The sequence below is a fragment of the Arthrobotrys flagrans genome (genome assembly GCF_004000055.1).
Source record: "Arthrobotrys flagrans strain CBS H-5679 chromosome Unknown unitig_0, whole genome shotgun sequence".
Lineage (NCBI taxonomy): Eukaryota > Fungi > Ascomycota > Orbiliomycetes > Orbiliales > Orbiliaceae > Arthrobotrys > Arthrobotrys flagrans.
In genome coordinates this window covers 508165-530207 of record NW_027137550.1, presented here as the reverse complement: position 1 = coordinate 530207, position 22043 = coordinate 508165, and the positions used below count along the sequence as shown (strand labels likewise).

The window sequence follows — 22043 nt, the reverse complement described above, 5'->3', positions numbered from 1 at the left end:
CAGGCTGAATACTCACCGATACGCGAGTTAATACCGATATCGCCCCACCATCCATACCAATTAACAGATCGATCTTTTAAGCAGTCTACGAAGCTCTTAATCACGCACTTACTTTAAGCGCCTAAGATATAAAAAAATAATTAGAATCCAACACTTCATTACTGTCTAGATAGGGTTTTCCATCGGACGGTACAGGTAGTAGGTACTAACACTTAGAAAAAAAGAACAGGGGACGGATACAAAAGAGGTCGCAGTTTTACACACGGTAAGGACAAAAAAAAGAGCATCTCCGCCAAAATCAGGGAAAATATTTAAATGGAGTGAGCGATATGAAAAGTAACAAAAGTGTTATTTTCATATAAGAAGGGGTGAGTGAACTAGACGAAAGATATAGAAACGTCTAGAACGGTTTTTTGTTTCAATACGCCCCAATAAGCTTATTTCTTTTTTTGTTTCTGACAGTTTAAGTTGTTTAGAAGATTTTGTTTTGGGGGTGAAAGGGGGGTATACAGGGAGAAGGGATAGGAAGGAAGGGAGGGAAGTCGTCATAAAGAAGTGAGGAGAAAGCCAAAACAAAAAAAACCATCCAAGCTTTAGACTGTCGTTACAAGCAGCCCGATTTCCTCTATCTATGTCGAAAAGATATAAAAATTCGAAACAGGCAGTTTAAGAGGGCTTTCGTTGTTGACGTTTTTAGAGGAAGTAATCAGGTGTTCGCCTTGAAACCATCGGTTCGCCGGCTCTCGGGCATGGGTCAAATTGCAAGCTATCAAAAGTCGTTAGCACTGGGCCAGTACAAAGCTAGACAAGGGATACGTACAACGAATACTTGAGATGTTCGTCAATTTCCATGATCGCGGCCTGATTGCCACACCTGTAACAGTAATTCGGTGCTATAGACGACTATTAGTACCCCCAGTCGTTTCCCTTGGCGGTGCATTATACTGCGAACTTACCAGAGAAGATCGTAACAACATTACGATCTTGCGACCAGTTGTATCCTTCCATCACCAATTGATGTGCTCTAGCAACGAGTGTCAACCCATTGTTATGATTGAACGCCTCGGAAATATCCTGTCCAAACGTGTACCCAGCACCTCTTGGCGAGATTCCCCAACCGCATCGATCATCAGGATCACTCCATAGCAAATCGCACATGGGGCCTTCATGTGGAACTTCCTGAATCCGATCCAACGCTCGGATATTATCAAGCGTATCAATGCTCGGAGATAATCCTCCATGCAAGCAGAAGATCTGATTATCGATTAAGGCGGTCAAGGGGAGGAAGTCGAAGAGGTCCGTGAAGTATTTCCAGACATTGGCATTTCCGTATTTTCGGAGACATTCGTCGTAGAAGCCGTATACTTGGGTGATTTGACGGGACTCGTGGTTACCACGGAGGATAGTTATGCGGTTTGGAAAGCGGATCTTGAGGGTGACGAGGAGAGTGACAGTTTCGACGGAGTAGTAACCTCGATCAACGTAATCGCCTGGGTAGTTGGGGAGGTTTTTTTTCGTTAGTGATAATGGCGTTGTAGGTAGATGCACGATGGCCTAGGAGGGGTACTCGCGAGACGTACCCATGAATAGATAGGACGTGTTCGGGCAGCTACCACCGATTCTGAATAACTCCATCAAATCGTGGAATTGACCGTGAATATCTCCGCATACTGTCACCGGGCAACGCTAGATGGGTGGGTTAATTAGGATTTTGCGTGGCGGTACGATGCAGTAGGCTGAGCAAACATACCACAGGCTGCACATTTGACTCCTCTTGTAAGATCTCTCGTGCCTGCAGATACCACCGTCACATCGTGTTAGTGTTCTCCAGAAGATACAAGATGAACCCAAGGTGGGGTGTCACCACCCTGGGATAATTTCAGGTGGGAGAGGGTTCGATAAAAAGCGGAAGAGGTGGTAGGGCATACCTTCTCGCACAACCGCAGAATATCAGCCTCTGCGAGCTGCTTGCACTGCAATAGCTGATCTATCCATGAATCCAACGTCGATATTTCAACAGCATCCGGCAAGGAAGTTGGAACTGGGGTTTTGGTCTCAGAATCTACTTCCATCATCTTGCCGAAAGTTTAGATAAGGAAAGGGGTGGGTCTCGTGATCGGGCGGGGGGGTTTGAACTGGCTGTCCGAGAAAAGTCTCGAGGAGTAGGCGACAAGGATACCGTTTATAAAGACACGTAAAGATAAATTTGGCGGTGGAAAGTTCGACGTGAAAGATGGTGATTTGATTTGTCAGGGTTATTAAGGGAGCTTGGTTGGCAAAGGTCTGTTGCAGGAGGCTTTCGAACAGCGGGGAAGGGATACAGCCCAGATAGGCAGGCCGGACAGGCTGGTAAACGAGGTCAATAGACTTGATTGGATGCTGAAGTTCTGTCGATATGCGCTCTGGAGAGCCGTGGCAGGCGGGATACTTGCTTTGACGATGGTGGCGAGCTAGGTGGTGGGTGAGGTTGAGGTTGAAGTTGGTCTTTTGAGGAGGATGGTGATGCAAGCAGGGTTGGCGCTTGTTTTTGGTGAGCCAATCCGAGCTCCCTACTACAACAACAACACCATTGCCCTCACCAATACTCTACAACTTCTACACTAAAATACTTCCAGGATGTCGATAGTACGTTAAGATAGTTGGGTGGGCAGCGAGAGTAGTTAGTATCCAATAGATACTAAAATTTATGCGTTGGCGAGTGTAGTATTTAGAAGACAATTTGAAACTGCTAAATTTGTATTAAAGAAATCGCGAGTCTGCAGTCAGGTAATAACCTTTATGAGTTAACTTCGAATTTTATGTGAGTACGTTACAACCTGAGATCTCGAGATTTCCTGCTATCCCCTCTAGATATCGGTAGATATGTATGAAGATATCTTCTGTTTCCATTTATCGCACAGGCAGAACTTTTCTGTACGATATCTTATCGGAGGGGTATCGATAGATATCGATATACCTGCTTCTAATCCGATTCACGATAGCCGCAGACTCTAAAATCTAATAATAATCGAGCCAAGAGACGGACTTTTAATATTAATAGGGATATCAAAGATGGCTCGATAGCAGACATGAAGAAACGAGGATAGTTGGTTGTAACGGAAGCATAAGGTGAGGTTACTCATGGGACGTGGCCTTTTGAATTCTGTGTCTGATATTGATGAGCAAATTAATGTAAGCACGAAGTCTCTTTAACCGGGCGACGGAGACTAGAAGTCCTTTTAATGTATCTATTGTAGGACCGTCTACATCTGTGTATTTGACAATAGAAAATCCTATGCATGAGATATCTAGATCCCGATAGAGAGGGACCGTCCGGCGGTTGTAGGATACCGAACTCCGAAGTACAAGACTAACCAAACACCAAGTACTTATGTAATTATCCAATAGACAATAAACTTTTCAGTACGAGTGCTGATTCAGTCGAGCACATCTCATGTATGTTGAGTCTGTTGGGGCTGTTAGGGACGAAATTCGAAAGATGATAGGCACACCTCCAATTGCCACGCGGTGCTACCCTACTGATGCGCATACCGGATAAATTACTCTTTTCTTTTCCGCTCTTAATATCAATGCATCCTACCAAAAGCAAAATATTTACAACCTAGTGATCTATTTGACTAGCCATGCCCAGCAAACTGTGCGGCTTAGATTTCACTAACTTACGGCTAAGCAAGGCATGCATTGGTGTCAGTACCGCTGTTAGCTACGTACTTAGTTAAAATACTGTAGCATTAGTGCGACTTTAATTTCCAGGCCGTTCGTCATACTCTCGAAATTATCTATGCCTGCAGAAAGCCCCCTGCACCCTAGCTATAGGTCTGTAGGCCGTTATGTATACTGCACTACTAACTTTTCAGCCGATTACACAAATCCGAGAATTCAAAGAATGCAATGAAGAACTTGACTCAAAGCGCGGGTTTCAGCACGCCAGCAGCTTTACGTACAGGAGCCCCTGGATCTCACTTTCCCGTCTTCTAGGCTGTGTTACTAGTTCGCCCGGGTTCGAATATCTAGGGTCTGGGGGGGCTGTTCCTGACTACAGTCATCGGATCCCGGGTCTCTACTTACCAATCCGTCAGCTTAGATATTTTCATGAAACGATATTACTAATTGCCCCAAATAGTTAGTTCCCGGTTTTCGAAGGGAGGGTCTCTCCTTTGCTGGCCGATTCTAGACCTAATCCTGCATATATGCAATTGCCTTACAGACCGGAGGGGTCGACGCTGACGGATATATACTTAAGTGTCTGGGTAGTTATATATTCCGCAGTTTAAGATAGTTAGTAGGCATGTACATTTTATATTGACCAATTGTGTAATCAATGTACCAAAGCTTAAGCAAGGGACGCCGGGAACTATGCTCTTGGCTTCAATATAATTAAAAACCACCCGGCATTGTGCCTGCATATTTTGATTCGTGTCACGACCGCCGCTGCATCCCAATATCGCGCCTTGTTGGGGATGTTGCAGAATTACGAATTCAAAGTGTTGAGATTAGCACGTTAACAGCTATGATAAGGTGTGTCGTTGGAGCTTTGGCCTCATTGCATCACATCCGCATGGCCAGGCGAGATCACTTACCACTAAGTTTCATTATTTTCACGCTTCGTCTTATACATATCCTACCACATTCTTACTGCAGTGCTCAGGAGTCCACATTCCTGCATTGCCACGATAATGCCTCCATCTGCTCAATGCAGGAACAAAAAAGATCGGAACGCCACTGCATGCAAGGGGTAGCAAGGCTACTTGGGACTACGGAACTGGGATCTTAGGTTTGGCTTCTTCCGTCCCAGCCCGGGGACAAGGATCGTGGAGAGCTGCCTTGGATAAGGCTCTGGCCATGAACAGCTTCCGGCCAGCGATCCGAGAGCGCTCGAGCAGCTGTGCCGAATGGCGACATATGTAAGGCTGAACAATCTTCCATCGATTTCCTTCGGAATCCTTATGAGCCAACCTCGAAATGTGGCTTCGTCTCCAACATTCGGCATCTCTGCTCTGAGCTGCAGTGGTTGCATCTGCATTGGATATCGTCGGTGTGGTGTCATAGGTCACTTGGTGCACAGTACTCCATACGGTGAGGTTGTACAACCTGAGCAACATCGATGCTGGCTTCATTGGTCACGGCCGGGCTCCAAATTGCAACGTTTTTGAAAAACCGTCCCAATCTAATTGCCATTTGCTAATCTTACAAATAACCAATGGGGTCTGGCGTAGACTCATGATCGAGTCAAAAACCAGGCACCAAGTACCCCTCTCGATATGCGATTCAAGTTCGAGGCTCTGGGGATTACCACATCGTCGTACTTTGTTTCCGATTGACAGAAATTGGCCCAGTCGTTGCTTCGTGCCATCTGTGCGCCGAAACAAATGTTAGTTTGACAGGTGGCGCGCTTTGACTTCTGCTCACGATCCTGTTAACATGGGCGTTTTATTGTCGTTCGTTCGTCCCGTGGCCTGTTGACAGGGTTCCCCACTTCTGCCCCAACCAACCACGAAATTTTGCACTGCATGGAAGGCAGTATGGTGGTGGAGGGAATAATTCCATCGTTGCCTTGCCCTTTGAATGCAAACCACTATCCTGTCATTGGCTGGGCGCGTTCGACGGGCTTCATTTCGGACCGTCTGTCGTGCTGCTTTATTTCGAAACATCGATAAGATGCGATCTCATCGTTGGGAGCCCACCAAAGCCTAAGTTGTACCTCCTGCTTTAGATCTCCTGCAGTTTTCTCCTCTGACACGGGAGACCCAAGCATGTCTCTCCATGGGTCCATGGATTTGGTCGCATTTTTGTCAACTTCAACGTCATTGCGGTCTAAGCGAGGCCGCCCGATGCTACAACCAAGATATAAGACTGAATCTCTCGTCATTATGGAGTTAGTTGATACTGAATTTATCCAGATACGCCGCTTATTGAAGCTTCATCGCTTTTTTTGGGCGGCATTGATCTCGCATCTCCTTCCACTACCCCTCGGTTCTAACGAATCGCTGCCTGGCGTCATATTTAAACCACACAGCATCAACGGGGAAGAAGGCAGGTACAGCACATGCATAGACCTGGTATTGTTTATGCAAGGCCAACATCAACGTGCTCCTCTGCTGTCACCTCACATACAACCTGACTTGGACGATACCTCAAAGAAGCGAAAACCACTGCGAAAAATACCGCTCCATGGGTCAGGTCACTTTGTATATGAACTGCAAGTACACCATTGCACAGCCGCCACTGCCTTCACAGAAGTCCTCCCACGAGACAAAAATCCTGCTTTTTACTGGAAGAGAAGAGAGAAAAGAAAAACAAAACGGCCAACAATATTTGATGCTTCAGAAATTTTGTCGCGATACGTTTCTAGAGAGAATCGCGTCGGGCTACCTCCATCGGTCATTGATTCCTTTTTCCTTTCCAGATCCCCACCCTTCCCCACTATTTCCTTTTCTCCTGGCTTCCCAGCTGCAGCTACTTGGTAACGTTCCCACACCCTGCTCTGGCCCACCGGACTAAGGGACCACCACCACACCCTACATTACATCGGCTCGGCGAAGGTGTGTGGGTTTGCGTGTGCTCTGTACGAGTGGGAGCGTCGGGACCGTTCTGTTCTGTGTACTCGTTGCCACCCCGATAAATATAGCACCAGGTCCTCAAATTCTTCACCCCTGGTCATCCTCCTCGTTTTTTTTCCCTTTCTGTGCTGTCCTCCCGATATTCGTTCTTTGAGGATTCCTTCTTTTTGGTGCAGAACTTTAAATTCTGCAGGTAATTTTCTTAACGTTTTTTCTCATTCTCACATGGACCGATTTTAAAATTCCAGAGGCCTCTTTCTCTCTGCGCAATTTTAAAAGCGAAATTGGATATAACGGGCTGTGCTAACGGTCGTAGTAGCCCAGGGTGCCTTTCTTTTAAAAGCAGGCGGGACAGGATTATTAGTATGACAGCCGACCTTTCTTCACGGCATATCGGTTTCGGACATTTTTTGATATCGACAGCTTCGTCCTCGAAACAACTTGATATATAACGAAAGAAAAGCAGTCATCGAATAGATGCCATCACGAACTTCAAACTCTTCAACTACATTTACAGTGGTCACTTCCAAGCAACCCTCACAGGATCTATGTTTGCGACCCGACACACCCTTGAAATACCACACACCCTAGAATACGCACTTCCTAGCAAATTTAATTAAAAAAAAAAAAAAACCAGAACCCTGAGGTGGTAACCGTCAGATATTAGGTCACCATCCTCACCCTCTTCTCAACCCACGCAGCATCTCGGCCCCTCTGCGTAGAGGATCAACAAGCGGCGCCGCAATGGCGATATGGCCATGGAAAAAGAGGTCAAAGACCAACTCTGGTGACAAGCGACCCACAAATGGTATAAATGATGAACCTCACATCAGGTTTGATATCTCGGCACGGCCTCGATCTCCATCAATCCACAGCGTTTCTAAGTCCAAACGGCGAAATGAAACTCTCAAGTCCATTAGGAGGGCTGCCTCACAAAGGAAAAATAAGATATTCAAACCCGCGCAAGGGGACCCATCGACACCTACTTCCAACCTTCGCGAGGTGCAAATGTCGTCTCCTCCTCCTCCCTCTGAACCAACGCAAAGTCCAGTCGCACAATTGCAAACTCCGGTCCAAACCCCTCCATCGTCACAGGCAATATTTACTCCGGTGACCCCTGAGAACTTAAACCGTCGCTCGAATTCGTCAGCGTCATCTAATCGCCCCAGGAAGCGCAATCTTCTAAAGAAAGCACCAACTTTCCCTGCTGACTATCCCTCCCCATCACCTGATAAAGAACATCCTAGGTTATTCCGTTCATTCTCTAAAAGATCACAAAGAGGACCGGATAGCAGATTCCGCCCGTTTTCGCGCAAGGAGCAAATCGACCGCCCCCTCTCGGAACTGTCAATGCGAACACAGGAGTCATTGCATTCAATCATGACGTCGCAGTCGCAGAATTCTCCGTTCCGTGCGTTCAAGGTCCGAAGCCTCGATGTCCTCTCTCCGCGGCCGACACTTCGTCTCGCGTGGAACCCGTACGCTAGCGAGAAGATGCCGGACTATCCGTCAAACCATGAGAGGAAGTCGTCAAAGTCCAGTTGGAGAAAAGATCGCCAATCGCCGATCGTCGAGGAATCGCAGACGTTTAAGCGAAACTTAGTATATGGTTTAGCTGACGAATTGGACTCACGTGGAATTCGCGAAGCTTTGGAAAGAGATACTCGAAGGCGGGAACGGAAGCAAAAGGAGGACGAAGCTAAAGCGCAAGCGAAACTCGAGCGAAGAGCTGCGAAACAGCGGGCAGAAGAGGAACAGAAGAATACAGTTAATGCATTTAGGAAATCCCAAGGCCAGCCCATCGAGAACGGGCAGGCTGGGCCATCTCGACTTACTGGTGCGGAAACGGTTACGATACCAACTGCGCCTGTTCCTCCTCATGAGCAACCAAGCCCTCACCTTCCTAATTCCGGAACCCATACTCCGATGTCCTGGCTTCATGGCCCCTCTCAAGAAAACCTTCAACTTCAATTACCCATTCAGCCCCCATATAGCAGCGGTGCTTCTTATAAGTCCGAAAACGAAACACCGGTCGTAGAAACTGCAACTGCCGTCAGACTCTCCGGCTATAGCACAGCATCGCCTCCACCATCGCCCACGATCGTGCGTGGCCAGCTTATTGACCACTCTCCAACCCACTCGAGGAAGATGTCTCGGGATCAAACTATTCCCGATAATATTCCAGATCCGGAAGATAGACCAGATATCCCAGCTTCGGAGAACGCATGGATGACTTTCTTCCGAAGAGCTACCGCCGCACGAGTTCAGAAAGAGCATGAAGCACAGCAACAAGCACTGCAGGAACAAAATGAACTCTCATATACAAGTGGACATGATGGAGGGTCTCTCACAAATGGAGGAAGCACTGTGCCAACTGGCTCTTCTAGTATGCCTCGGACCTTCTTACAATCGCCTACCCCCAAATCTGCAGGGTCGAGAGTCCCGAGCGATCAATATCTACCAGATCTCCCCCTTCCTCGGTACTCGCAAGTCGCAATTCCAATTCCCCACGATTATACACAAGAAGAACTTCAGAGTGAAATCAAGATGGCTCCGCTAAGTCTAGCCCGACCGGGGCACTCCAGCTCACTAAGCAGAAACCTTTCCGAAGCTAGACGGCCAGGTAAAAGAGCGAACGGGAAGGCACCATGGTCCAGCCAAAGTGATATAGTCGATCGATATGCATCTAGTCATTTTTCAGAGACGTCAAGCAGGCAATCCTTTGGCCATGAACGAATTAAGTCCATGGCATCGATCGATTCGGAAGGCTCCTGGCTGTCCGGGAGGCTGACGAACTCTCCATCGGCACGGCGCATTCCCTCACTAAGGGACAGTGCAGCGTCCCTAAAGCATCAATACCATGATATAAAAGTCCATGAAGACAGGCGAGCTTCCACTGCTGACGATCAGTTCTTCTCCGGCGTTCAAGATGCGGAGTCCTCTGATGAAGATGAGAGAGATATCCTCAACAGCTATCTGGATGACGACGTTTCGATCAGAGGCGGACCAGCAGGAACCTTGCAATACACTTCTCCACCACACAGCCCAACTTCAGACCACGGCGACGAGAGCGATACTGATCCTTCAGTTGACCAATACCTCTGGCGAGATGGGCTCGGACGCCAACCGGTTGTGACCCGCGTTGATAGTAGCTTTGTACGAAAGCGCGAGGAGATCGGAAGTCTCGACGATGCTAGTTCTATGGACGAAGATAGTTTTTCTCATGTCCCAATGGCTGCCGAGTTGATAATCGAAGACAATGATGGTAATATGATTGTTCCCGATCGCCGAAGAAATAGTCCAAGCCCGACTTTGGGGAAGCACCACCAAAGCAGACTTCAAGCTGCTAATGGAGCAACTCCATTTCTTAGTTCATAGCAAATGAACTCATCTACATTCCAAACCTCATCTCTTCTGATATCCTTTCTATTCCCCTTACGATTTACGTTTATTTCATGATCATCTATTCTTCTCTTTCTACTTTTATAATACATCCCGATTTCAGGAGCTTATGTCCTTTCAACATGTTTAGCTTTTAACTTGAAATGTCTAATTTTCTCACGCCAGCCACATTTTGATGCCCAATGTTGATAGCTAACCTTTTCATTTTCATCTCTTCTCCGAGAGCGCCTTTTGACGGCAACATTTTCTTTTGTTTCTTCGCGGTCCGCTCGGGTCGCCTCTTTTGCTATTTTCACAGCATGTTTTTTCCGTCAGTTAGCAGTGTCACGCTGCAAATTGATTCTTCCTTATAGGATACCTCTTACGACTCGGCTTATATATTATTTGCGGGCCTGGAGTTTTTGTTGGCAGCTGGGTTTTTTGGGATGGCCCTTTTCTTCTTCTCTTCAACTTCTTTTTTTTTTTTTTTTTGGGAAATCTTTCAGGGCATAAAAAATGTGGCAGCTTTTTTTTTTCTTTTTCTTTTCAACTTCTCGATTTTCACAGACTTTTACAATAGAAAGATATCGGAGTCGCAATTGTTTATCCTTTCGGGAGAGTTTTCGCAGGAATAGCGTATCATCTTGTGTTAACTTTTATTTTTTTGGGATTGATGTCCATCATACTAACTCCGGCGAGAACCTATTCGATTATCCTCGCCATACTTCCATTCCTTCTGACGTTATCCTTTTTCATATGTTCCTTTCTGAGATTGTAGTTTTAAAGTTGTTTTACTAATACTTTCATTTTCTGGAATCGGAATATGGGGTTTGTTTCTTGACTTTTTGTCTCATTATTATTTGATGGAAGCAAAAATTATCTAAAAAGCTTGTGGTTTTTTTGATGGCTTTGTTGTTTTTGTTGTTAGTCGATAATGTGGGGAATAAGAATTTCACTCTTCGAATCGATAGTATATATCTTCGGTTTTTTGGTAGATAGGGTTATGTGACTTCTGGTGTCGTAATTATATGGTATCTGCTAGTATTTGGTACTGAATATCTTTCATTGGGTAGGTTACATTGTCGACATGGCGTATATCTGCCAAAAGGTGGCTTATTGATACGGTATTAATCAGATTCTTTGTTGTAATATACTATTACAGTATCCAAAGCATAGTAGTGAGTAATGTACATGCACATGTAAATTCCCGCCGATTCTAGCCGTTGATAATGAAAGAATGAGTTAACGGCGCCCTTTCGATCCATGATAGATTAATATTGGGGAAAATAAGCCTTCAGTAAAACTTATATATGTATTTCACCCAACCGTCCTCTCTAGAATGATAGTTATTGTAGTGAAGTATAGATACTTAACTATTCGAAGAAAGGTAAGATGAGTTTGGGATATATATATTAGTGACATATACGTCTTGGGTAAATTTAAAATGCTTGATGGCTTAGTTACTTCGGAATTATCTGTTCTCAAAAAGACTTCTCGGTGTCAGTAGAGAAACAGAGATCCGGAAACCATAGCTACTTATATTAGTCCCGTAACTTATAACAGGAAACTCTTATGGGGAAGGTTAATACTAATGAATTGTGTTAATGCGATTGGGTTAGATTTATGGGCGTACGTAGTGAAACTACATGTGCATATGATCTTCCCTCAGAAAGAATCGGTAGTATTTGTGAATGCAAACTTCACCATGATGTACTGCATTTCTAAGCAAGGTCCTTTTGCTGGTTATGTACGTGGTGTCACTATTCACTCCTTCAGTCTCTTCTGGCCGATATATTTGGGTATCTTGGCTATCCCTTCACCCTTCAATTGGAGTTCTTGGTATTGATGGTACGGTACATTTGCACCTTGTAAATTTAGATCATAAGCTGAATTCGTGAAGTCGCTGTTCCTGAGGGGGCTGGACGTTTAGTCGCGGCAATGGAGTGCTTCAAATTAGTCACAAAAGCCGCCGGGAGGGTCAGGGTTACGTAACAATTAAGATTAGTGATAGTTTATAGTAGCTAGTGTAGTTATAAAATGATGGATTGGGTGTATATTTTCTAGTGTTGCCGCGCGGTCAAGCGATTGCGTTGCTGTTGCATTTTGAAGCTCATATTGAGCTCGAATTTTAACTCAAAGATTTCAAGGGAAAGCTTCCCCAACCACCAACTATCGAGATCATGATAATCACACCGTCCAATCCCCCCCAACTTCCAAAAAGCAGAATATATATCCCACCATGAGCTTCCGCAAGCGTTCCGTCGTGTTGAACACATCTGGTAGTAACAGTACCACTTCCATCCCCACAGGACCGGGTGCCCCGCAATCCACCCTGCCAACCCCGCCAACCCCGCTAGCGAAAGGTGTTCGTCCGTCATTTTTGACCGGAGTGCCTACGACATCTACGGGAACTGCATCCTTGGATGCATTGTTATCTGGCCATGAAGGGTTACCACTTGGGTCGATGATGTTAATCGAGGAGTCCTCGACGACGGACTTTGCAGGGGCTTTATTGCGATACTATGCTGCTGAGGGTATTGTTCAAGGACACAATGTTATCATTGTAGGAGTAGGTGAAGGTTGGGGTAGGGAGTTACCGGGATTGAGTGATCGCAAGGAAGATAATGAGGATATTAAAAAGAAGGGAAAGGAGGAGAGAATGAAGATTGCATGGCGATACGAAGCACTGGGGAATCGGAGAAGTATGATATCCCATCTTGATATATCAACCTCATGAACTTATAAACTAACGGAGGTATACAGCTACCGAATCTTCACTGTCTCTACAGATGGGAACAGATAATTCTGAGCCAATCTCTCTCTTCTGTCATACTTATGACCTTACAAAACGTCTCACGATCTCCTCGTCTTCAAAACCGCCGACATATATCCCCCACCACCCCCAACTTCCTCTTCTCCATTTTCCTCAATTATTTCAGCATTATATACCCTTCTCTCTACATCATCCTCTACAAACTCTATCACCCGAGTCTTAATCCCTAACCTTCTATCTCCATTATTCTACCCTCCTTCATCATCCCATCCCACCCATCTCCTCCAATTTATCCACACCCTTCGCTCTCTAACCCGTCAATACTCCCACATTCTCACAATATTGATTTCCTTCCCTCTACCCCTCTACCCCCGCACAACAGGCCTAACCCGCCACCTCGAACATCTCTCAGACGCAACCATCGAACTCCATCCAATACCAACCTTCCTCGCCCGTTTCGAAATGACAAAATCATCTCCATCGTCTACATCAACAGACGACATCCCACAGGGACTTGTAAAAGTATGGAAGGCGATAGAAGGCAAGAAAGGAACGGGTATCGTAGGAAGTAGCAGTAAAGGTAATGGAAGCGGTGGAGTGGTGGGGATGGAAGGAGGTGATGATTTGGCTTTTATGTTGACAAGACGGAGGATGAGGATTGAGAGGTTTAGCCTGCCGGTTGATGAAGTTGATGATGGGGGTGATGAGCATAAAGCGCATAATCCTAGTAGTACCGTTGGAGAAGGAGTGGGAGGGGTGGAGACGGGGAAGAAGATGCATAAAGTAGATTTGGAGTTTTAGGCATATACAAGTACATAAACTGCATACCTCGCGGGTTCATTCGAATAGAGAAGAAGAGCTTCGAGAAAGCTATTTGATAATATATCCTAATCAATTAGCCACTAAACTCCTTCAATTTCACGACCGTAACTCCTCATCCTTCCTCGACCCCATCATATCCTGCATCTCCATAACCTCCCAAGATCCTCCATAACTATCCCTCATCCCCTCATAAAGCGCATGCCGACTCGCCGCAATATCCCGATCTCGATCCCTTTCCACCTGTCGCTGTCGATGCGACGACGCCCAGGTAGAATTACCACCTCGTTGATTTGGCCGTAGTGAATCTCCGAGGCAAGATGAAAGTGCAAGCCATACTGAAGTAACAAAAACGAGCAAGTCAATTTAGAAATATAAATGTCATAATCGAAACATAGACCGTGATTGCTTACCAACGAACAACAGCAGCGGTACGAAGAAAAGAAGACCGACGATGAATAGTACGTTCATGATGCGGTTCCGCTGGTTTCTTTGAGACTAGAAACGCGATATTGCCTTCTTAAACGTAACCCCCAAGGTCATAAGGACTCTTGACGTGTATTGAGGAAATACCTGGCAGCAAAGTTGAACTGGACATAGAGCTATCGATTACGTGAGCCGGTCCTTGCGTATGCATAGGTAGTCTCGGCAACACAGGCTGTCTAGTGCCAAGACTGATGCATTGGTCAACTATCACATTCCAACATGGTTTAATTAGCAACCTCGAGACTAGCGCCCACAAGGCTACTTAAGGTGTTATCTAATTATTGGTTATAACAATTGCGCCCCGACAATAAAATATTTCTAAAAGTTACCCTTTCAATTCAGTCGATTTAAACACCCATAGCACCGTGCTGCTAAAGTAAACCAGATACCCTAGCCTCGAACCCATATGCTCGAAGCGGAGCAAAAAGAAAACCAGAATGCATAATTATACACTTCGAAGACATCGAATACGATACATCATCAAAGCCGAATACAGCGGCCGGAAGTAGCAAAAGAGAAAACAAAAGAAGAGAAACGGAAAAGAAGAGAAAAAGGAAAAGAGGAAAGGAAAACGAAACCCATTACTCCGCACCGACACAAATGTCTAAAAACCGATCCAGTATCTGTCCATCTTCGTGATAAAAGTGTTAGTCCCTTCATAGAACTTGCATCTCGAAACCGTTAATCCCAAAACTCGTGTATTCGAAAAACCTTTTATCCTAAAACCCGTTTATAAGGTTCCCAAACCCATTTATAAAATCCTGAAGTCCCCCAGCCGGTTTAAACGATAGGTTGGCGAGGAATTGTCGGTACAACTGGTGTAAAAACTGGTGGTTCGGGTGGTGGAACCGTTGGCTTGGGTGGTTGTAGGCCAAGATCGATCTCATTGAGGCCGGTATCGAAGTTCGGAGCCCAGGGGTTGTTACTCCGCTGAGATGCAGTTTCGGGATTTCTCGACGGACCCGGCATTTTGCAGAGAATAGTGGAGCAGAGAAAAAACAAAGATGACGAGAATTAATTCAAACTAATAACAACAGGAGGAATGTTTAGTATCCTATCACGGTATGCGAGCAGGTACCCCTGTTTGACGATTGCGGTCGAGGAGATATCGGATGGCGAGTGATGATAATGGAGTCAGCATGCATGCAGGCAACGGGATGTCAAGCTGCAGGGGGCGTATAATGGACAACGGCTTTGGAATTACGAGCGATAATTATGGTGATTGAGACTGATCATCACGACATAGATCCAATATTGTCTGGAGATCAACTGAGCTTCCACGTAGCCCAGAAATTTGTTATTTTCGTCATCGCTACTACATAGTATTCATGATAGGGATAGAAGGGTAGCAGGAAAGAGATGCCGCTAGAAGGAGATTAAAGAAGAGCGGGTATCAAGCGATAGCGAGGCTAAAACAAGATGAAAGAAACAATGGACGGGGCTAAAATAAATAGAAAGAAACAGAATCCAAACCAAACCAAACCATCAATATACATACATAAACCTCAGAATTTCTGTATCATATCCAATAGTATATCGAACTGATCAGGATGGAGGAGCGTTAGGCTCTCCTAGGGCATCTAGCGGACTAACAGCTGTGACCCTAGGCAGCATCAAATCCCTAAAATCTAACCCTACATCTGTGAGCAGAGTAGAGTGGAGAAGTGTGTACTGAACGCATTGTTCAAACACGTCATCTTCCCTGGGAACCGACGAGAGCTGACGGGTGACAAGGTCGGAGTAACCTTCCACATGCTCTTTGGCCCATTTAACGAGAGGGCTCGAGAGGCGGTACTCGAAACAAGCATTGTAGATTTCTACGGTGTTGCGAATGAGGGTGAACTGAACCAGGGCGACTTGAGAGACATAGGATGGAATGTCACCTTCGAAGCGGACTTGCCTATTATTTCCTCACATCAGTATGTAACCCGAAATCGAATGTTAAAATGAGATCTTACCTGGTCCGTAGCTTCATCGTGGCACTTCTGGCGTCCAACAAGGCTTCTCTGGCTCTATCCTCGAACTCCAATCGGACCAACCAATCTGCATTCTTCTTTACATAGGTCTTCCAGGAGGCATACTCCCTTAGATCTGCTGTGATTTGCGCACTCAATCTCAATGCCCTTTCATCTACTCTAAACGTGATAAACTCGCTGGCAACGGTGTTGCTCTTAGCATGTTTCATCGCAATTCCTCTCAAGAACTCTAATCTCCCCACCGCATCTTCAAAGTTTCGTCGTGAAATTAATTCATCCAATTCATCCATTTGAGTTTCGACCCATCTAAGATTCCGCTGGGTTCCATCGACATCAATCATTATATTCGGTCGGTCTCTCCCCATAGAAGCGGAGATGGTCCTCAGCAAATCGTCCTGGTCCTGAAGCGCTGGGTCCCGTGTTGAAAGAAATGTTACGTTATCTTTCACCTTTTTCTGATCGTCTGACTCTGACTTGAGAGCCTTTCGCATCTCATCAACGGTCTTCTTGAACGTCATCAGGAGTTTAGCTTTCTTATCGGCTTTGTCGCTACGGTACACGAACGATTCCTTGGCTACTCTAATATTGATAGCACAGGTTTCCGAAGATGAGGTTGCGAGATCGATCATGTCGACTTCATTCAGCTGCCAGCAGTGTTCCGCGAAAAGCTTAGTTGGCGGTCCGCCGCGATTAGCTGCGTCCGGTCGACGCTTTTTCAGGGATGCAACCAGGAGATGGTCATTGAGAAGGAACATATGCACCTGCCGCGTGGGTTTCCAAGTGGCAGAGTTCAGCTCGACCCACTGAGGGCTATCCATGACGATATGCCTTCCTGGGGATGCTGGGAGGTACTTTTGCGAGTTCTCGACTCTTTCCCAAAGAAGTTTTAAGTGTGTAGCCCACATTTGAGCAAGATCGGCGATTGAAGTACGGTTTCGTTTCTTCCTAGCAGCTGCACTACCGCCACCACCCAGAATGCTCTCCATTCCGCCGACCTCAAAAGACATTGGTGACATTAATTCGTTGTCCGCGTTGCTGTTGAGCGATTGGGTGGTAAGATCCAGCTCGGCTAGGAGATTTCGGAGAGTTCTCATTTCTTCTTTGACATTCCCGATTTCTTTAGATATGGAAATGAATTGTATACGGTTGACGTAGACATTAGTTTGAAGATTGGCCGATGTACGTTTCCGGGCCCGTATAAGATCAGCCTGATATTGTCGGACTTCATCTTCGGTTGCATCTCGGAGGATTGTAGATATGTCTGCGGGGTCCAAGGGTTAGATACGAGTACAAAGCGAAGATAGAAGCGGGTAATCGTACAGCTCGAAGCATCAAAGTCATCTACCATGTAGTCTTCAACATTTACGGGAACCCCCATTCCTTCTGGTAGCTGTATTTTCCTTCCACCGGATGTTCCTGGCCGCCTGGTACTAGGCGCTTCGGTTCTAGAAGACCCGGATGCTCCGGTGCCTGCGAATTGTGACGGTATAACCGGTACTCCAGGGGCATCTAATATAGTCTTCCCTACGGGAATGGGTGCGGAAATGATTCTGGTAGATTGTCGTCGTTTTAAGAGTTCTGCTACACGATCTTGGTCTTGTTTTGACGCCTTGGGAGCACCGCCGCCGAATGCTATCGATTCCTTTCTGTGGTGGGGGGTTAGCAGAGCAGTTCGACGGGGGCCTGACTACGACATACCTAACAGAGTTGGCCACAGGCCCACTGATCTGGCGTTTGCGAAGGGACGCCATTGTGAGTGTCGGCGGTAAGGACGGATGACTTTGACGATGGCGGAGTACCCTGCAAAGGGAGATGTAGCGAGATGGCAGGGGAGGTTAATCGTTGATTTGATTGAAGGAGATGCGGAGTGTAGTATAGACCCAGGCCAGGCTACCTCACCCGGCAGGGATCGATCAGCGCGTCAAGACCAACGGCCCAACGCGGCAACGCAAAGGATATGTAGATCCAGCTTTCCCTCTCCAGACCTCTCTTGATATCGATATCGATATCAGGTACGTATATTGAGATTAAATCTTCTTCTTATTGTTCTATTACTTTGGGGATGGATAGGTACATATATATATATTGCTTCTCCTGAATCCAGGCTTCAATCTCCAATCTCCACGCCTCGTCGGGTACATGCCCTTTTCTTGGCTTTGGAACACCATTTCTGTCGGCGGCGCTGATTATCCCTTGCAACAATTGAGCTTTGGGGGGATGAATCGATCCATTGGTGGGTAAATATGGGTATTTTCAAGCTAGATACTTGTCCAATTGGTTGGTTCAATAGAGCAGAATTGGCTAGGGAGGCTTGAGGTCCCAGATGTTGCGTATCGGGCAGACAACACAATGCTCTATCTTAAGGCGCAGGTCGAGATCCAAGGCTGGGTTAATATAGATCCATAGGTTCAAGGTAAACAGCACCAGCCTTGAAACCAAACTAATCTACTAGCCCGATCCATTAATATCGCACCCGCTGTTTCTAGGGTCCTATATATAGACACCTTCGGAGCATATGTTTTAACATTAGGCGGCTGTTCATCTACAAGATACTATGTGCCGTATTTAAAGTCTGCAGTCGACCGAATATATGTACTAGAGCATAAACGCCAGTTTCGCCAGAATAGCAGTAAAGAGTTGTAAGATAACCTGGGTAGAAACTTTCGCAGTAGAAATGTCACCGTTCTCGTTATTTTTGCATTTTTATCCACCTTTTAAGCAACGGTAACGTTAAGATGGAAGTTGTACTTAGTTGAAGTTACGAGTCTTGTTGATTGGAGTCTGTTTATTGAATATTTTGTTGGATCGGGAAGAATTCTGAAGACGTTTTGGCCCGGAAAGTTGGCCCCGAGACTATCTAGGAAGTACTTTGATGTTGCACGCTGTGAAGACTCAGACCAGTTGGTTCCTCCATTTATGGTGGCGCAGAAACAGGGTTCCGTGCTGCAGCGTTGGTGGTGGGACATAATTACCGACAGCAGGGGGTTTAATGACAATGATATCGATCCGGGGAAGCCTGTTGTATGCTTCATGCTACACATGTTGAAATGGCAATCCATTATCGACAAAACGAAATTTACTTGCATGAACTTGGAGTGGTACCGGTACATTGACATAGTCGACATGGATCTTAAGACTCTTTCAAATTCGTATTACAATTGTCATGAGGTTATTCTATTTTTTACAACAGCTAAATCGTAACTAACCCCATCATATCCGGATCGTATCTATACGCAAACACCATGAGGCCTAGCTTAGTCACCCAAAAGTGCGGCACTCTGTTGCATATCCCACCCCCAACACGAATTCAGTTTTCTATAGCACCAACTACCACCTTCCCTGCGGCTCTACCGACAGCTCATCTCGTCATTCAAACCCCGTAAAAGAAATTACGAATCCACATACCTCAGCTTATCCCCCAAACCCGCAGTTCGATATCAATTACGCCATAACTATCTCGTCAGCACTTACTCACACTTTCGTAAATCAACCAAGAAAAAAAAAATAACACGATATCAAAATCCCCCTCCCGCCTAGTAACTTCCAAGAGCAGTGCAGACGAAGGGGTAAGCGAGAACTGATGATATAAAAGGAAGTTGGAAACGTCAAGGGATGTGTGGGCGGTAAGGCACGCTGCAGCTAGGTTAACTTATTGGTGACATTGCATTTTGCGTATGAGCCTTGTTTTTGACGAACTTTTTTGTTTTTATGAGGGAAAAAAATTATTTTGATTGGGAGGGAAGGATAGACGTGTGAATTGGTAACGGACGAATGGGTTTTTGATTCGGCGCGGGAGTGACGATGCATCCTGAACTGTTGGGTTTTTAATGGCAGGAGATGGTGGGAAAATGTGAGCAGAGAGTTTTCATAATAGAAGACTATCAAGCCTAGGGGAGGGGAATTATCGTGGGAAACGCGGGAATCTCAAAAATATAGTGTATTTTCCAACCCAATTTGAAATCAAAATCTATCTACAGAGAAAGTACACCTGGGTATTCCGATCATAATTCAAAGACGGTTCCGACTATCCGGGCACAGCGTCTACCAACAAAAAGAATTCTGATGAATAAAATGGTTGGCATTGTCTTTCCGAAGCGATCTTCTAGGGTAACTTGTAACAATAACCCTGATTCCCGCTGTATCCACCTGCAAATATCGAAAGTCGAGTAAACGGTAAAAAAGAAAGAGATGGAAATAATCCTAAGTACAAGCATGTGCTTTATTTTTCGCTCCCAGCTCGGTTCAATGCAACAATCGAGTCCCGCGTAGAGTGGCAGAAGAAAAAAAAAAACTTTTGATTGAGTACTAGCGAGATATCGATTATTCGATGTCTCGAGATTGTAGTGCGACAGTGTGGCCGGAGGTTGTGTAATGACGCTATTGAGAAACGGGTGGTTCGAGCATCATGAATCGATAAGAATGTTGAAATAGTGAGAAAAAAGGTCGATAGTAGTGATAAACGGGCTAGCGTATGTACGGTGTGTCCAAGACGAAGTAGAATTGATACGTTGAAAAAAAAAAAAAAAAAGAAAAAGGCTCTGGACCACAAAAACAAAGTGATCTGGGTTCTGTAATCAGAATAAGATGCGTCGAATAAACTCGACGAAACGATGGTAGTAAAAGAAATAACTTCCACAAAATTTCAAAAGAAAACCCCTCTCTTTCACCAATATCATAAACGAAAGCAAGCCTGGAGCAACTCCGATCCCCAAATAAACCCTTCCTCATTACGTATATACAGGAGTGAAAAAGATAATATCTGTGAAAAAGACGAAAAGGCAGACCCGAGATTAAACATTCGAATTTCTTGCGGTCTTAAAATGCATGTTGAATTTCATTTGTTTGAAAAGGCATTTGTACGAGAAATCAAAAAGGTCGTTGAGTTGTAAAATAAATAAAGATGCTTGCGAATGGGCAAGAACATAAGGGATAAGAAATCGTGAGATGGGTTAAACGGATCCGAGTTCCATATTTTCGACTTCAGGATAGCCAGGAGCAAAGATCTTTGGCTCGACCTTGAAGTTGCTCATGAATTGGGCACCGGTCTTTGTTGGTGGGGAATTGTCCCAGCTTAAACCCATCCAGTCATTAGGTTTAGAATCGATGGTGGTGGAGCGGGAGCAGTTGCAACGACTTGAGAAGTAGTCCCTGTTTGTTTGGTTAGAATCAATGATACAAAGATCGATCTTAGTTCCGGCACTTACATTGAGTTGCATATGTTGTTCCTATTTTCGCTCTCCAAGTATCCCTTTATTGGACATCCATCACGATGTTCAACTTTGTAGGCTTCCAAGTCTTCCAAATCATCAAGGTCTCCGACATTGCTAAATGTACCAGAGGAAGCAGAGCTGAAAGACGAGAACTCTGGAGAGATATCGTCTGGGAATTCGGCTTCTGGGGTGTGTGGAATTGGAACCTCCTCGGACGGGGTCGAAACGCCAGAGGATGTAGTTGGTCGGCTGCTTGGAGATGATGGAACTTGAAATGCCGTAATTTCGATGAACGAAGTTCGGTTCTTGGTATAAGATCTTCGAGCAGATGTCTCTGGAACGAAGTCGGGCTTGAGGAAGCCCTTTTCATCGGATGGTGCGAACATGACCTCTCCATCCATGAGTTTAGACTGGTGTCTTCGTTTCTTAACAATTTGCATGGCTGGGTCCTCCATCATATAGTCGGGCATCTCCATCATGGATGGACGGGTCCAAGAGCCTCCAGGAAAGTAAGAGGAGACAGCAGGACGAGGTTGGAACAGAGAAGGCATTGGGGAGGAGAAGATGCTCTCTGACTCCGAGAAAGTAGCCTGCAGAGGGAAATAGACCCTTGTGGCTGGTTGGACCACCGATTCTGTGAGATATCATGTCAGTTGAGTTATGGTGAGATTGGGTATGGAGTAGTAGCAACTCACCATAATCGAGGTCTTGGAGGTACTCCATAGTCATTGGTGTCACAGCGAAAGGCATCGTGGTTAGATGATTTCTTCGAATAAGTGATATTCTACTGTGGAACGGAAGATTCGTCTGAAAGGAGCACGGGTTTGGTTGTTCGTCT

At 45.6% G+C, this 22043-nt stretch overlaps 7 protein-coding genes across 7 annotated transcripts; 3 read left to right on the top strand and 4 right to left on the bottom strand.

The window, feature by feature from the left end:
* Positions 1–693: 693 nt before the first annotated feature.
* Positions 694–2075, bottom strand: DFL_003263 (uncharacterized protein; the record flags this gene model as incomplete). Its single annotated transcript, XM_067632177.1, has 6 exons — positions 694–766; positions 821–893; positions 957–1490; positions 1581–1686; positions 1751–1792; positions 1929–2075. The coding sequence occupies 6 exons, from the start codon at positions 2073–2075 to the stop codon at positions 694–696; spliced, it is 975 nt and encodes a 324-aa protein (XP_067490471.1).
* Positions 2076–7304: 5229 nt separating this feature from the next.
* Positions 7305–9938, top strand: DFL_003262 (uncharacterized protein; the record flags this gene model as incomplete). The annotated part of the gene is made up of 1 exon (XM_067632176.1): positions 7305–9938. One exon carries the CDS (start codon positions 7305–7307, stop codon positions 9936–9938), a length of 2634 nt encoding a protein of 877 aa, XP_067490470.1.
* Positions 9939–12180: 2242 nt separating this feature from the next.
* DFL_003261 (uncharacterized protein) lies at positions 12181–12937 on the top strand (the record flags this gene model as incomplete). Its single annotated transcript, XM_067632175.1, has 2 exons — positions 12181–12643; positions 12705–12937. 2 exons carry the CDS (start codon positions 12181–12183, stop codon positions 12935–12937), a joined length of 696 nt encoding a protein of 231 aa, XP_067490469.1.
* Positions 12938–13176: 239 nt separating this feature from the next.
* DFL_003260 (uncharacterized protein) lies at positions 13177–13515 on the top strand (the record flags this gene model as incomplete). The annotated part of the gene is made up of 1 exon (XM_067632174.1): positions 13177–13515. One exon carries the CDS (start codon positions 13177–13179, stop codon positions 13513–13515), a length of 339 nt encoding a protein of 112 aa, XP_067490468.1.
* A 117-nt stretch (positions 13516–13632) lies between these two features.
* Positions 13633–14004, bottom strand: DFL_003259 (uncharacterized protein; the record flags this gene model as incomplete). The annotated part of the gene is made up of 2 exons (XM_067632172.1): positions 13633–13871; positions 13947–14004. The coding sequence occupies 2 exons, from the start codon at positions 14002–14004 to the stop codon at positions 13633–13635; spliced, it is 297 nt and encodes a 98-aa protein (XP_067490467.1).
* A 1560-nt stretch (positions 14005–15564) lies between these two features.
* Positions 15565–17746, bottom strand: DFL_003258 (uncharacterized protein; the record flags this gene model as incomplete). Its single annotated transcript, XM_067632171.1, has 4 exons — positions 15565–15919; positions 15978–17256; positions 17316–17641; positions 17694–17746. 4 exons carry the CDS (start codon positions 17744–17746, stop codon positions 15565–15567), a joined length of 2013 nt encoding a protein of 670 aa, XP_067490466.1.
* A 3198-nt stretch (positions 17747–20944) lies between these two features.
* DFL_003257 (uncharacterized protein) lies at positions 20945–21955 on the bottom strand (the record flags this gene model as incomplete). The annotated part of the gene is made up of 3 exons (XM_067632170.1): positions 20945–21143; positions 21200–21839; positions 21901–21955. The coding sequence occupies 3 exons, from the start codon at positions 21953–21955 to the stop codon at positions 20945–20947; spliced, it is 894 nt and encodes a 297-aa protein (XP_067490465.1).
* Between the last annotated feature and the right edge of the window lie 88 nt (positions 21956–22043).